The sequence below is a fragment of the Dunckerocampus dactyliophorus genome, chromosome 12 (genome assembly GCF_027744805.1).
Source record: "Dunckerocampus dactyliophorus isolate RoL2022-P2 chromosome 12, RoL_Ddac_1.1, whole genome shotgun sequence".
In the NCBI taxonomy this organism is placed as follows: domain Eukaryota; kingdom Metazoa; phylum Chordata; class Actinopteri; order Syngnathiformes; family Syngnathidae; genus Dunckerocampus; species Dunckerocampus dactyliophorus.
This window is the reverse complement of record NC_072830.1, coordinates 30,121,697-30,138,510: the sequence shown is the minus strand read 5'-3', so window position 1 is coordinate 30,138,510 and position 16,814 is coordinate 30,121,697. Positions and strand designations below refer to the sequence as shown.

Below are 16,814 nucleotides of genomic sequence, written 5' to 3'. Positions count from 1 at the left end.
TCAATGAACCACAGCTCCCCTGTGCTGGCGGCACTCATGCAATGTCCACTCTGTACCAGAGAGCACACTGAACATGCAGAAGTAATTAAATCCACTAGAGTGTGTGATGCAATTTGGATCCCAGTTGAAGGCTGAGCAACTCCTGCCGCTGGAGTCGCAAAGGTGGTGTTTGTGTGGAGTTTTGGTGTGGTTGATTTACTCTCCCAGTTTATCTGAGCAGGTGGATGGCGTATGGATCCTGCATGAAAGACTTACTGGTCATGATTGTTTTTCAGTTCATGCTCTAATTGGGCCTTTCTCATGCAGGCTCCTTTAAACAAAGGCAGAAAGATGGCACTTGTGTTTTGGGCCGATGGCTCATAAAATGGATGGCTTCCCTCCTCCAGGTCACTTGCAGCGTGGGTCTAGAGACATTCATCTGAGCTTGATTTGGCAGGTCCGTCATTGTCGACTGAGAAATGACCAAACAAAAGGCGCGTATAAAGAGGGGGAGAGTCGAGCAAGTAATGAAGTGTTCAATTATAGGGACACGGGGAGGACATTTCAAACGGGGGCTCTGTGCCCTCTCGTCCTCCCCTCAGGTTTTTAATCGTGAATGCTTTGGAATTAAAGCCATATATCATTCAGTTATGTGCAAAATCACCTCGGAGAGACGCCGACTTCTTCCAGACATCTTCCTTTGAGGTACCCGACACATACTCTGTCTCAATCAACAGCCTTCTCCCTTTGTCTCTGTTCCTCGCTTGGTAATGGCCAATGAAAAGCCGCTTAGCTCGTCATGGTGCTCACTTCCCAACGCCTTTTCCGGGCGAAATCGGCTCAGGCAGATGTGCCTCTGAGGAGTAATGTCATTTGAGGGCTTGTGGTTAAATTATGTGCACGCCCCACCTGATGGATTGCCCTGATGGAAGGGGGCAGCTTTAGCCAGCCAATATTTACACCTCTGAAATCCTGAGAACCACCGGGGATTTTCATTTAGGGCAAGAAAATAGCCCTCGATGTGATGGGAATTTCTTTCGTCACTGTCTGTTTGCATTCATATCCTGTTACTAAAGTCTTCCTAGAATGCACATAACACAGAATTAAGTATATGAGAGCCTCTACTTGCTTAAGGTCACCCAGCCAGAAGAGGCAGAACCCTGCAGAACGCATGCTTTTCTCTGTGCTGCCACATAACAAGCATCAGTCATGAAGTTGAGGAGGTTACCGCATTAATCACATTGAAATAAATCATTTTTCAATAAACTCCCTCTGCCCTTGGGGTGCACGAGCACTGTAATCTGCAATCGAGAAACAAGAGCTGCACTGAAGCTGTTGAACATAATTGCTTGTGATTAACTCCAATGCATTGGTGGCTGTGGTAACAATGTTCGTATTAGCCCTTCCCTGTCACACGCTTGTCTCGGCACAGAGTTTTCCTCCTCTCTATTAATCAACGGCGTGATACTTAACCATTCTCCACGGATCGTCAGGGGAGCCTCGTCACTGATTACACTGCGTTTGTTAGAGCTGTGTGTCTGCCGTCATGCCCGCCACGTGTCACATGAGCACGTGTCCAGTCAAGGTGGAGAGATAACAAAGACGTAGGCCAGTTTGACCTGTGTTGTCTTTGCTGTCATTGGATGTCCTGCAGGTGTTTGTATCAATAGAAAAATACCATCCACCCGTTTTCTATGCCGCTTATCCTTACTAGTGTAGCGGGGTATGCTGGAGCCTATCCCAGCCGACCCTAGGCTGGTCGCCAGCCAATGGCGGGGCACATATAGACAAACACACTCACATTCATACCTATGGACAACTTAGAGTTAGAGAGTGAAGCTAATGTTTTGCCATGTTTTTGGAATGTGGGAGGAAACCGGAGTACCCGGAGAAAACACACACACACGCACGGGTAGAACATCCCCAGGTCTTCCCCATCTCCCGACTGTTTGTGGCCATCATGCTAACCACTCAGCCACCGTGCAGCCCAAAAAATACTGTTACAAAAAATACTGACACTGCTAATACCAATCTTACTGATACTGGTATTGATTGTGGTATTACATTATCAATATTTCTTAGCACCGTGTGTTCCAGAGAAGCAGTTAGAATTAGTCCGTTGACATGATCTGATTTCAGTTCTGCTGCATTGATAAAAATATAATTTCCAAACGACTGCATAGTCTTAAGGCTGAATTATGCAACAGCTAACGACACAATGCCTGCTCGCTTCTCCCCCCTCGAAACTCTCCAGTGACGCTTGACATGCACTGTCAAAGAATTCACCGCATAGCTGTGATTAGTCGCCTTTTTGGAGTACACAATTTCCAGTTTTTCCCCTTTCATAAAAGCACCAAAAAGTCTGCCAAAACAAAACAAAACAAGGGTGTCTCAGCAAAGAAATATGCAACATGAAAATATGAACACTTATGTGAATCTTATATAAATATGAAACAATATTACTGTAAAATGGATTGTATTTACTGTAGAAAGCGCTTTTCGAGATAACCAAAGCACTTCACAGTGAAACCTATTATTCATCCACTCCACGGTCACAGGGCTCTGAGACTTTCTATGACCTCAGTTCAGACTTGAGTGGGTCGCACAGAAACGTAGTGCTTTGTCTCATGGTAGCGTTTCATGTTGCCACCGAGTGCCAACATCTCTGAGCATTTGAGACAAACTGTTTTTTGTGCTTCCAAAGGGAAGAATAAACATCCAGCAAATGAGTCCAGTCTAGGTTGAAAGCTCTAGTTTTTGCTGTCTACTTTTCTCTCCTAAGACAGCGCCATGTGAATTTGTCTGCCATCTCTCTGCACTCCCCCTCCATATCCCGCTTCTTTTCCTGTATCCGTCACTCGTCTCTGTGTCCTTTCTCTTCGCATGTCTCACTCGTTCCTCTCTTCTTTGCCCGTATATCACTCGTTCTTCCGTGTCTCTCGCTTGGTCAGCAGACAGTGGATTCCCTGAATTGATCAACCAGTAAATGGAAACAAGAACCGAAAGTCAGTTCACCCGTCTATGATGTCCTCAACGGTGGTCTGTGTAGTTCTTTGCTAACTAACGCAGTTGCACCGCAATTCTCAGAAATGTGAACACAAAACACGTTTGTAGTTCTACAATTATAGTTTTTACATGCATAAAACAATTTGAAATGCATATAAATGACGAACGAAAGGGATAATTGAACATTTGATGTTATTTTTATCTTCACCGAAGACATGTTGTTGCCAAAGACATGATTGTGGCAGTAAGATCAACACGGACACCACCTTCCTGTTTTGCCATGAGTTATTTTTTGAATTCAACGATGTTTCTCATCTTTATCAAAATGCTGACACTTGCAACTTTCTTTGCCTCCATTTTGAGTTATTCTGCAGACGGTATCAAAAGAAAAGCAGAGGCTTGAGGTGAGAAACACTGCTGAATTCAGGAAATGTTTGTGGTGTCCGTGTTGATTACGCTGCCACATTGTGTCTTCGGCAAAAATCACGTCTTGATGGTAAAAATGCGCCTTAAATGTTCATTTCTATCTTTCATTCCTCATTTATATGTATTCATATTCAAGAGATTCAAGATTCAAGAGAGTTTTATTGTCATATTGTCAATAAATAAATAAATAAATAAATAAATAAATAAATAAAGTGCTATGAGTGTGTGTGTGTGTTGCGTGCGGCGTGTGTGAGTGCTTCGTTGAGAAGCCTGATGGCCTGTGGGTAAAAGCTGTTTGCCAGCCTTGTGGTCCTGGACTTCAAACTCCTGTAGCGTCTGCCTGACGGTAGGAGTGTGAATAATGAGTGTTGTGGATGTGTGCTGTCCTTGATGAGGTTGTGTGTTCTTCGTAGGACTCTAGTTTTATAAATGTCTTGCAGTGAGGGGAGGGCTGCCCCAACAATGTTCTGTGAGGTCTTGATCACCCGCTGGAGTGCCTTCCTATCACGTGTTGTACAGTTACCGTACCAAACAGTGATGGAGGCGGTAAGGACACTTTCCATAGTGCATCTGTAGAAGCAACTCAGGATTGTGGTGGACATGCCAAATTTCCTCAGTCTTCTCAGGAAGTACAGTCTCCTTTGGGACGTCTTCATAATTTGTTGGGTGTTGTGAGACCAGGTGAGGTCCTCGCTGATGTGTGTGCCAAGGAACTTGAAGGTTTTCACCCTCTCCACCTCAGTCTCATCAATAAACAGGGGTCTATGCGGCTCCTTTTCCCTTGTTCTTGGGTCTATGATCATCTCTTTAGTCTTATCTGTATTGAGAAGGAGATTGTTATCACGACACCAAGCTATGAGGTCCGCCACCTCTCTTCTGTATGATGTTTCAACACCACCAGTGATCAGGCCGATGACTGTAGTGTCATCCGCAAATTTAATGATGCTGGTGTTGTTCTGGGAGGCCACGCAATCGTAGGTGAAGAGCGTGTAGAGGAGCGGACTCAGCACACACCCCTGTGGGGTCCCAGTGCTCACAATTCTTGAGCTGGATGTGCGATTGTGGACTCTGACTGACTGGGGCCTGCCTGTTAGAAAGTTAAACACCCAGTTACAGAGGGAGGGTGACAGGCCAAGTGTGAGGAGCCTGGCCCTGTAGGTGAGAAAGGGCTGTGTGGATGGCAGTGTTGACTGCATCATTCGTGGACCGGTTCTGGCGATATGCAAACTGTAGGGGGTCCACAGTTGCCGGGATGCTCTTTTTGATGTGGGTCATGACTATTCTTTAAAAGCACTTCATAACAATAGGAGTGAGTGCTATAGGGCGATAGTCATTCAAGCAGGTCACGTTGCTCTTCTTGGGTACGGGCACTATGGTGGTGGACTTAAAGCAGGTCGGTACAGATGCTTGTGCAAGCGACAGGTTAAATATGTCAGCAAGCACATCAGCTAGCTCTGATCAGCAAACCCGAAGTGCACGTCCTGAGATGTTGTCTGGGCCTGCTGCTTTTCGTGGGTTTGTTTTGTTCAGAACCCTGCGCACATCAGCTGATGTCACCATGAGAGGTGAGTCCTGTGTGCTCCCCAAGTCCAGCCACCCTCTCTGCTCATCAGGAGTTTGGGTGTCAAAGCGGGCATAGAACTCATTCAGCTCATCTGGAAGTGTGGTTTGGCTGGACTTGGCTACGCTACTCCGCTGTCGATAGTCTGTGATGTGCTGGAGCCCCGCCCACATGCGCCGAGGGTCTGAGGTGGAATAGTAGCCCTCCAGCTTCTGTCTGTACTGTCTTTTGGCCTCTCGTATGGACCTCCTCAGGTCATATCTGGCCTTTTTGTAGTCCTCAGCGGTGCCCATGACAAATGCAGATGAACGAGCACGTAGCTTAGCCCTTACATCACAGTTCATCCACTGTTTTTGGTTAGGGTATTTTCTGTAATACTTGGTGGTGGTAACAGTCTCTATGTATGTGCTAATGTAGCCAGTAACAGCAGAAGCGCATTCATCCAAATCAACAGTACAATCTTCCCTCCCCGCTACAGTTTTAAACACATCCCAGTTTGTGCAGCCAAAGCAGTCCTGAAGTACTTGATCAGTTTCTTCATTCCACACTTTAACTGCTGTACTTACAGGGGGAGCTTTTTTAAGAAGTTGTCTGTATGTTGGATAAAGGAATATAGAGATGTGGTCGGCCTTTCCAAAGTGGGGTCTTGGAACAGCCTTCAAAGCACCTTTCATGTTGCAGTAGACTTGGTCCAGGATGTTATTTTCCCTTGTGGGAAAGCTCACATGCTGGTAATATTTGGGGAGGACAGTCCTGAGGTTACAGTGGTTGAAATCGCCAGATATAATAAATACAGCGTCTGGGTGTTTGGTCTCGTGTTTATCAATGATGTCATGCAGGAGGCCTAGTGTGTTAGCGGTGTTAGCTCGTGGTGGAATGTAAACAGCAGTTAAATACACAGCGCTAAACTCACGAGGCAAATAAAAAGGTCTGCATTTCACCGTCAGCAGCTCAATGTCCTGCGTGCAGTGCTTTTCCATCGTCTGTACGTCTGTGCACCACCGTTTGTTCACGTAAACACAGACGCCGCCACCTCTGTGTTTACCAGACGCTAAAGTCCGATCTCCCTGGTAAGCAGCAGATGTTTCCAACTGGATCGCCGAGTCCGGTATATCCTCTGTCAGCCAGGTTTCTGTGAAGGTGAGCACACAGCATTCCCTGATCTCACGTTGAGCTGTAATCCTTGCTCGTAGTTCGTCCATCTTGTTTTCAAGAGAGCGGACGTTGGCTAGCAGCAGGCTTGGTAGCGGTGGCCTAGTCGCTCTAGCTTTTAGCCTAGCATGCAGGCCGGCCCGCTTGCCTCGTTTACACCTCGGATGCTTTGCTCGCCGGGTATTCAGCTCACCAGGCCCGCAGGCTGCTGCGTTCTTCCGGCGCAGAAGAAAGGCAAAGTCTGAGAGGCTAAATGAAAGTTCATGGTGAACCCTGCCAATGTTCAAAAGTGTCTCTGTTGTAATGTACTGCGTGAGTGTGTTGAATGTCCAAAATGAACAATAAAATAGCAAAAAATAGAAAAAAAACGGGAGAGTTTCACAGAGACGTCTGCCACGGAGCGCGCCATCTTTGATCTAAAAATATCTTATATGCATTGCAAACTGTTTTATGCTAATTGTAAACCTATAAAATGTCTATTGTGCTAACATTTTTGACTTTCTGGAACAGATTAATTGGATTTACATTATTTTTTTTGGGAAAAAGTGATTTGGTTAGTTTGACCTTCTGGAACAGATTGATGACACTGACACTAAGGTCCTACTGTACAATAAGTAATTATGCTGATGTTGGTAGTGTGTTATTTATTTGCCGAAGTATCGGTTTTGGTTGGTGTCGACGATATCAAGCTCTGTTTTACTTGGCATTTTCTTTGTAAGAACATTTGGGGTATCGCCCATCGATGCCTTAAAGTTGTATTTGTTTGCCACCACAGAAGGGTGCCCAGACAAAAAGTGTGATGATGACCACAGATGAGGCAATGGAGCACTTTACAAAGTAGGAAAGTGGTACGGTTGTCTCAAATCGACAAATAAACCAACAAATTGACATTGTCAATAAAAGAAGACTGAAATGTGCTCTTAATTAACTCTGAATATGAATAATTCAAGTTTTATGCTAGCTATTGTAGAATGGTTTTATTTACATTTTTATTTACATTTTCAGTTCTGGTAAACATTGAGTTGACTAACATCCCAGAATAGTTTGACTTTGGAGCTTCCACTGAAGATTCATAAACACCCAGAGTCTTTGAAGCTAAGTTAAAGAAACAAATCATTTTTCTGATCCTTCATTTGGATCAGCACCAAAATGTAATGACTTCATTCTTGGCCCATTACCTGCGTATTCCTTTGGCAAGTGGTTATGTGTCTGTGTGAACATGCAAACCAACAAACAGCCATAAAACCTTAATGTCCAGCATGAGATGGGTAGCTTGTGGTCATTCCATCATAGCACAGCAATCCTAATTTGGGCCGGACCACCCGAGCAGTTTTAATGAAATGTTGGCTCATGTGATGGACAGGTGTGACCTTGGCTTTTAGTGCCTCGGCACTGCGTGTCAGCCAAGGCTGCCTGGGATGGACTCTGACATTTGATACAACATTAACGCTCTATTTATTTTGGCTAGATACCTTTAATGACCCTCCCCGAGGCTTGCCGTCGCTGCATGAACTGTTTCTGATATAGAATGTATTTTTTGTACACGTCCCTGCCGGTGGAGCTTCACTGTGCGGAGCTGATGAATGTGCAGTTGTGCATGAGACAATGTTTTTTTAATCATAAGAAGCTGAATTTACTGTTCAAGGCGAGGAGATGCACGGGTGTGTGTAAAATATGTACCCCTTTCTTCCAACACAAGGCATCAGTAGCTCATTACAGCGACTTCAAACAGTAACTCCACATCATTAAAACCCACCAAGAGTAAAATAAGAATGAACAACAGCAACGTAAACAACACAGCGGCTGTACATTATGTTGTTCCACCACTTTACCTATCTCTCTTTCTGCGCTCGCTACAGATGGTCCACGGCCGACCCAGAAAGAAATCATCTCTCTGCGGGGATTCATGCTTCTCTTCCTCAAGCAACTCATCTTGAAGGTATCTGCCCCCGCCCGTCTCAAAGCCCTTCTGAGCTGCACTCTGTTATCCTTTAAAGGCTTCTGATGGTCTCATTTATCTTATTGTCTAACCCTTGCTTTAAAGGAAAACTGCACTTTTTTGGGGGGGGGCAGGATTTTGCCCATCATCCACAATTCTTATGAGACATGAACACACGTGCTTGATGTTTCAAATCATCAAAGACATTTAAATATTAGTCAATGACAACACAACTGAACACAAAATGCAGTTTTTAAAGGAAACTTTTTAGCATTAAGGGAGAAAAACATCCAAAGCTACATGGCCCTGTGTCAAAAAGTGATTGCCACCTAAAGCTAATAAGTGGTTGGGCCGCCCTTAGCAGCAACAACTGCAATCTAGCGTTTGCCATAACTTGCAATGAGTCTCTTCCAGTGCTGGGGAGGAATTTAGCAGAATTGTTGTCATTCAGCCACACTGGAGGCTTTTCCAGCATAAAGCGCCTTTTTAAGGTCATGCCACAGCATCTCAATAGGATTCAGGTCAGGACTTGGACTAGACCACTCGAAAGTCTTCAGCCATTCAGAGGTGGACTTGCTGGTGTGTTTTGGATCATTGTCCTGCTACAGAACCCAAGTTGCTTTCAGCTTGAGGTCACCAACAGATGGCCGGACTTTTGTCTTTTCAGACCACAGAGTATTTTCCCAAAGGTCCTGGGGATCATCAAGATGTTTTCTGGCAAAATTAAGATGAGCCTGAATATTCTTTGGTTCAGGAGTGGTTTTGGTCTTGGAACTCTGCTATGCAGGCCATTTTTGTCCAGTGTCTTTTGTTGGGTGGAGTCATGAACACTGACCTTAACTGAGGCAAGTGAGGCCTGCAGTTTTTTGGATGTTGTTGTGGGGTCATTTGTGACCTCTTGGATGAGTTGTCGCTGCGCTCTTAGGGTAAATGTAGGTTGGCCGGCTACTCCTGGGAAGGTTCACCACTGTTCCATGTTTACGTCATTTGTGGATAATGGCTCTCACTGTGGTATGCTGGAGTCCCAAAGTGAAGAAATGGCTTCATAACCGTTTCCAGACTGATAGATCTCAATTAATCTCAGTTAAGTTATTTTTTTAAACGGGGGGCAAGCAATGACATTTTCACACAGGGCCATGTAGGTTTGGAATTTTTGTCTCCCTTAATAATCAAAAGTTTCACTGAAAAACTTCATTTTTTACACCACTGTATGTAAATGGAGTATTGTTAGCATTTGTTGAAGGCCTTTTCAGAAGGTGGAATAAGTGGTTCCCATACGTGCAGTAATGAGCTGTCTCTTTTTATCTGTTTTTATATCTTTAGTATCCACAGAAAAGAGAAAGATGTGTATTCATGTCTCACATAAGGATTGTGGATGATTGGCAAAATAAATTAAAAAAAAGTGCAGTTTTCCTTCAAAGGGTAGTGCCAGTTGTACTAACACAGTTTTAATCAGAACAGTACTCAAATGAATGTTTTATTATGAGTAAATCTCTCATTATTATGTGATATTCAGCAATGTTACTGTCAGAGGTGTCACAATAGCGTGGAGGCCAAACTCTAACTCAAACTCTCTTTTTAGAGTGCTTTTAGTCAGCCCTGCTGGGATCATGCCGACGCCCGGGTCTAAGAAGCACCATTATGAACTTTATCCACTTGTTACATATACACTGTAACTCTGCCCAACATAATAGATACAGTATATCGCATGTGTAACCCTTTTGCTCAAAGGTATTGTCGGTGCACATCTATGGCTCTGCCTTTTGTTGTGATGGAGATGACCACAAACCAGGAACACACAACCTCTTTATTTAGGCTTTACTTAAAGGAAATGGAACTCTTAATATCCAAATCTCTAAACATTGTAAAAAATACTAGGGGTGTCCCACGAGATTAAAACGTGACGAGATTTCTCGTTTGGAGAAAAGCTGTATCGCCAACCAAGGCTGTGAACTATGGCATGGCATCTATGAATCACGACAGTCATATGGAGGTGGCAGTGTGCAAGGCATTATCGGAAGCGCACATTAAGTGCTTTACATAGCATCAGCACCAGTGAGTGACGCGTGGCTCTTTTTTCAATCGGAGTTAAACAGCTGCTTGCTACTTCTTGATGTCCAAGCAGAAATTGTAATAATTCCATATTTGATCAACTTTACTTAAAGATTTGTCAAATCAACCCATGTAGATGTTCGGACTTGTCTGCATCCTTAATCACCGAGCAATTTATTGACACTCCTTGCATTTGGCTCGGTACCAACTTCCTAACACACCCCGTACATACACTATGGGTCAAAAGTTTTAGAACACCCCAATTTTTTCATTTGTTGATTGAAATTTAAGTGGTTCAAGTCCAATGAATAGCTTGAAATGGTACAAAGGTCAGTGGTGACGTGCCTAAAAAAGGTAAGGTTACCCAAAACTGAATGTGTATTTCAGAATGATACAAAAAAGCGTGTTTCAGGGACCACAAAATGGGTCAACAATTTAAAGCCGTTCTGCAGAAATGGAGGTTGATCAAGCCTTGGCAGCTGGTGCAACTAATTCCTACAGGTGTTCCAAGTTCTGGGGGACTTGCAGCTTCCTCTGTCTGTATAAAAACAGTGCTGGGAACACACTGTGGTACTATACCCTCGTGAACATGAAGAGCATCGCACTGGAGAAAGTCATTTATTGCTACAAAAATGGCAAGAAAAAAGGCAATTAACAATGGAAGAGAGACAGAGCATCTTAACACTTGAAAGGTTTTTCCTCCAGAGAAATTGCAGTGTTCTAAAACATTTGACCGGTAGTGTAGAAGAAATCCGACAATTGACCATTTATATTTAGCGAGTCAGGGTGCACATATATCTATATCATATCTAATAGGTTAGCCTATTTGCTGAAGGAACAATAAAATGATCAAACTTACAGCTTTCACATCTGTAGCTGATAGCTGGCAGAGCTCCAGGCTTTATTTCAAGGTGTGTAGCGAAGCCTCTTGTTAAACGTAGCAAAAGTTTAAAATAATAAAATTTGGGTTTGATAAGGATATTATCTCATCATCAAGCCTTGCCGTTGCTCCAAAATGAAGGCAATCTGTCTGTCTGTGTATTTGTTGCTAGAGATGCTTTCTGTCTGTATGCCTGACAATGTTTAATTCATATCCGCTCTCCCGTTTTTGCATTCCATCAGGACCGAGGTGTGAAGGAGGATGAGCTGCAGAGCATTCTCAACTATTTGTTAACAATGCATGAGGTACATGCTGCAAGTGTCTTCACTCACTGTGACACTGAGCTTCACACACTACGTTTCATCTTCGGCTCCTTTATCTTTTGTGTCGTCTAATCAAGATCTCGAGTTACCCGTGTGCATTATACAGACACACGTAATTGCACAGAGTGAAAATGGAAGAAATCCTTCAGCTATAACCGCTTTCTACAAGGTTTTGAAGTGTGTATGTTTATGTTGGCTGTGTTTGATAGGCTTCTTTAACACCAAGCTCATCCAAGCATGCCTTCATGCACCTTGCCTGTGTACTAACAGCAAAGTGCCTTCCCACAAAGATTGAAGCATGCAATTTTCAAATGTCTTGCTGAGATGAAGAAACAAAGTTCAGGGACAACTAAAGGTTGTGGCCTATTCACTAATGAACGGATGAAGATGTGTCTGAATACGTTTGTCCACATATTAGGCTATCCATTGCCCAATCACCAGCTAAAGCACACCCGCCTGTACATCACCACTAATTGTGGTCTTGTGAATTTTTGGATCTGCAGGATGAGAATCTGCACGATGTGTTACAGTTGGTGGTCGCCCTCATGTCTGAGCACCCCGCCTCCATGATCCCTGCTTTTGATCAGAGGAATGGGATACGGTGAGTTGGGTCCTCCCACCTCCTTGGGCGAGGACATCATGCTTTGGCTGTTCAGACTGAAGTGAAGATTTCACGAAATAAAACTATGAGGGCCTGTGTTACTGCCTACAAGACTCAAGCATAATTCATATGTTAATTTCTGACAAAAGAACAGAATTTGCATAAGGAGTTCACAATGTGACATGAGGCTGTCGCTAAGCTGACGCAATATAGTTTGAAAGCACAAACATGCGCTGTTGTCTCACTGCTTCTGGGGAATTAAGTGCGCTGCTCTTGTGCAGACATTCTGGGCGTTTTTTTTTTTTTTTTAATCAACAGGAATTTATTCCATATGTGCTGTTGCCAGCTTTTGTCCTTTGTGTGTTTTGCAGGGTAATCTATAAACTCATGGCTTCCAAGAGTGAAAGCATTCAAGTGCAATGCCTCAAAGCGCTCGCGTACTTCCTCAAGCATTTGGGACACAAGTAAGTGGCCTTTGCGCGTCCATGTGATGTCATTGTTAAGATGCCATCAGGCGCAGCCTCTCAAGGATGCAGCACTTCAATAGGGAACAGCAATGTGAATATGTTATCACGCACTTAAAATGTGGCTGGCAAAGGTAATGATGGTCTGTGTTTTAGTTTGCAGTGGTATAAAAGTATACCACATCATACTGACAGGTGTTAGCTACAAAAGGATGACAAAATGCCATAGAAGCTGTAATTGTATATACTGTATATATTCATTAAAGACAACAGTGTTAATTGGAAGCAGGAGAGAGGCGGCTATTTTTGAAATTCTATATGTAACTTTAATGATGATTTGGAGTGCATGAGAAAGTGCAAAGGAAAACGTAGCTCTTTTTGACCACATGGTCATTAGTGAATAAGTATATTGCAGCAACAGAACCCATGTTGTAATTGTGGGAAGGAGCGTGCTGCCCAGCCAGCATCAACATTGCTGATGAGTTCATTATAAACAACAGTACCGCAAGTGGAACCAACACTTTAAAGCACATTCAGAGGTAGATCAATCTGATGGATGCATTATACTTTAAATGCAGCTATTAAACAAAACTATACCAGTAGGTTTCCCACAGCCACAGCTCTTAATGCCAATGTTTTTTTTTGTCTGGATGCTAATTAGGGACGCAGGTGGTGGTTTGCTTTTGTAGCCATGGTGACTATTGGAGACATGGCAGTTAATTAAATAGAGGCCTTAATTGTAGCAATATAGTAAATAAAGACATGAACCCATGGACTGCCAGCCATGTTCACAGCAGAGAGTTCCATACTGCTGGTTTTTGGGCATTTTTGCTGAACTTTCGAGACCCACAGAATATTGAGTTTTAGGTTTTACACTCTCTTCTTCATCCAAAAAAAAGCTTGTTTGTAGCCTTTTTGGGTCTTTAGATATTGGCGGTAGAACATTCAGCAGAAACACCTGATTTTGACCCAAAAACAGAGAAGCAAATTCAAGCAGAGCGACAGTGGGGATGAATCCCTGCTGCTGACCCATCCAGACGGCAGCCACTCGTCAGAAGAATCAGGGTCGGGTTCTGAGTAACCCGACTCTGAACTGCTTCCGGTGTCAGGCTCCGGTGTCGCGCCACACGGCTCAGCAACGCTAACCACTAGCTTGTTGCTTCATCATTACTGACGCTGCCAGTTGGAGGAAAAGAGAAGTGTTGCCCCCTTCTGGGACAGAAAACATTGCCCACACGTCAGAAACTCACACACAAGAGGAATAACTTTGATCTGTAGCTCCCACGAAAAAAAGCAAAAGACGTCATTAGACATCTTTGGCAGTCGACGTTACTTTTCGAAAAGATGTCAGTAGATGTCTTTGGCATTGAAAGAGTTAATATGGATAACATTTTAAATCGCATGCAGAGGTAGATGAAGATACTGGATGCTGACCACTGATGATACTTCAAATGCCGGTACTGCCATCTTGTGTCGTTGATGTAAAAACTAAATCGGGGTTGCCTACAGTCACAGCTGTTAATGACAATGGTTTTTTGACCTGGTGCAAATTTAGAGTCCACGGCGGTAATTTGCTTTTGTAGCCGATGCATTCGGCTACTTAGGAAATGCAGGGATTAATTGAGAGGTTGTACACCACTACAAACTCCAATCGCTGTCAAAATGTGAAAACTGAGCGATATTTTGATCTCATTTTCAGTGTGTCCAGTTGGTGTATGATGTTTGCATTGTAATCCTGACGATGCGTGTCGGAACATCCTGTGTAATGCTGCACAATGCTGGCAGGAGAGTGCCTGCTGGTGTTCATAATGTGGGATGCAGGGATGCATGCTGTAGAAATGGGATTGTGTTGTGTTCACAGTAGTGAGACGTCAAGGTTTGTTGTGTTCCTGGCGCTTGAATGCAGAGAAAAGGGCATCATCTAGATTTCCACTCAGTAGCCTGCCCTTTTACTGAGGAGCTGCTCCCCCCCCCAAATAGGCTTACTTTCCAGATGGAATATGGAAGAGAAATGCTCAGCTGGGGCAGCAGCTTTAGGTGATGGCACCCCTGCTTTCCGCACAAGTCGTTTGTCACCCATTTGCCTTCTTTGTGTCTCTGTGTTACATCTTGATTCCATTCCAGGTGCCAGGCTACCTTTTTTTTTTGCTGCGAACCCGACCCCCCCCCCCCCCCCCCCCCCCCCCCCCCCCCGTCTGTTGTGACATGGTTCCCAGTAGGAGGGACCTCTTAACGAGGCACATTTTCTCTAAAGCCCTGCTGTGTTTGCTTGTGTGTGTGTTTATGTACAGGAGGAAGGTGGAAATCATGCACACTCAGAGCCTCTTCACCCTCCTGGGAGAGAAGCTGCTGCTACCCAGCGGCACTATGACGGTGACCACCTACAACACCTTGTATGAGGTAACCCACGCTGCAGTACACGGTCTTTGGTACTGGTCCTGAGAGGGCGTGCTAACCTTCTTGCGTCCTTCCACGTTAGATTCTGACAGAGCAGGTGTGCACGCAGGTGGTCCACAAACCGCACCCTGAGCCTGACTCCACCATCAAGATTCAGAACCCGAGTAAGGCTGTTGTTATGAAATACACACATAAGCACAGAAAAAGCTTCTTGTTGGTTGCATCGTGGTAAAAAATGTGACCATATGGCAGGTCATTAAAAGAAAGCTGAACTTATTGTATTGCTGTCACAGGTGACTGTGATGGTCGATTGTTGGCGATGTAGCAGCGACGTCCACATTCACAATAGCTTTGTGTTTGCTATTATTAGTTATTTATAAGTTATTTCTTAATGCTGGCACTCACAACTGTCTTTGGCTCCGTTGTGGATTATTTTCCAGCCGCGATCAAAAGAAAAACAGACTTGTGGCGTAACTGTGTGTGTGTGTGTGTGTGTGCGTGTGCGTGTGTGTGTTAGCAGTAACACACAAAACTACAGAGACAATCGCTGATGACATAGACAGGCGACAGCTGACTTCCTGTTCTGGTTTCCTTTGTCTTAGCGAGCTATTGGGCTGCTAACAAGGACATTTTGTGATTAAATAAATGCATTAAGAGCACAGTTGGACACTGAATATGCAGTGTATTAATAGCACGACATGATGATGTACGCTAACCAAGGTTCCACTGTATTAAGGAATTTTCTTGCCGTTACAAGTATATGCTCTCTCTGTGTTTGTGTTGTTTGTCCACTTGCTAAAAGTGATCCTAAAAGTGATAGCGACTTTATTGAAGAACTCAGCTTCCGGCCCAGAGCTGATGGAAATCCGCCGCCTCTTCCTTTCCGACATGATCAAACTGTTCAGCAGCAGCCGAGAGAACAGACGGTAAGCGGTTAGCGGAACTTCCTCTCACGTTGCCTGCCTCTATCAATTATCTTCTTGATCACTGCGTCGAGGGAGGAAAGACGCAGGCTTTCATGATGGCCTCAGGATTGATGACGAATCATCCTCAAGCAAGCATGTTTTCTGCCGCAGATGTCTCTCACTAAGCATTGGTTTGCCTTTCAACAACATTTACAAAGAGCGTAACTATACAGTGTACATCTTGAAGTACAGATTTAGCTTTTTTTGGTGACTGACCACTGCAGCAGCAGCAAAAGGGCCCTTAGATCACAGCCCTTTCAAGGTTGGAAGTAGCAAATTCAGTGCAACACAGCAGCCTCTGTTGACATAAAGCTATCTTCGTTGCAGGTTTATATTTTAAATCATCATTTGTCGGGTAGTAAACAAGTCTTCTTAATATAAACTGTCCACCAGCGTCCTGTAATCAATAAGTCGGCCGCCGCCAAAGCTGAATAGTCTTGCTTCAAGGACATGCTCATTAACAGCTCATGCTGTTAATTAGTAATAATGAAGCAACTCATTGCCAGCTTCCCCCTGCTGCTGCTTCTCTTTCTGCCCAGCGTTCTTGGTTCTTCTGACAATTTGTTCATGTTGTGTTTTCCTCATCGCTACAAAATAAGGTGACTTGAATGTATAAAGAAGTCACACATGAAGATAAACTAATTAAGGCGTGTCCTCTTGCCTAACGTCTTATAATGACTTGCTTAAAGACAGCAGCATATTTACTGAGTGCTTGTATGAAAGTGGGACACTTGATGCAAATGGCCCAAAGGTCACACCTGCCTTGCCTTCCTATTGCAGATGCTTGCTTCAGTGCTCTGTGTGGCAGGACTGGATGTTTTCTCTGGGATACATCAACCCCAAAAACCCAGAAGAGCAGAAGATCACAGAGATGGTCTACAACATTTTCCGTATTCTGCTGTACCACGCCATCAAGCACGAGTGGGGGGGCTGGCGTGTATGGGTGGACACCCTCTCCATCGCCCACTCAAAGGTGAGAAACACAGTTTATATTTGGCCACGTGAGACGGGTCAAATTTAGATGTGGCTCCAATTATGATGTAGAACTTAAGCTTGTGCGTTGGACCTC

The 16,814-nt window shown here is 44.1% G+C and overlaps 1 protein-coding gene across 9 annotated transcripts in view; it reads left to right on the top strand.

Annotated features, from left to right (window-relative positions):
* The window catches only part of LOC129191056 (neurobeachin-like), a 249,397-nt gene that overhangs the window by 63,398 nt on the left and 169,185 nt on the right, over window positions 1–16,814 (top strand). For all 9 annotated transcript variants that reach the window (XR_008573133.1, XM_054794030.1, XM_054794029.1 and 6 more), the window contains 8 exons: window positions 7,984–8,063; window positions 11,238–11,300; window positions 11,822–11,919; window positions 12,291–12,383; window positions 14,675–14,783; window positions 14,863–14,944; window positions 15,583–15,706; window positions 16,526–16,718. Coding sequence is in view for 8 of the 9 variants with exons in the window: in XM_054794030.1 (XP_054650005.1) it covers window positions 7,984–8,063; window positions 11,238–11,300; window positions 11,822–11,919; window positions 12,291–12,383; window positions 14,675–14,783; window positions 14,863–14,944; window positions 15,583–15,706; window positions 16,526–16,718 (842 nt within the window). In the remaining variant the exon portion in view is untranslated. The remainder of the gene's footprint in view (window positions 1–7,983; window positions 8,064–11,237; window positions 11,301–11,821; window positions 11,920–12,290; window positions 12,384–14,674; window positions 14,784–14,862; window positions 14,945–15,582; window positions 15,707–16,525; window positions 16,719–16,814) is intronic.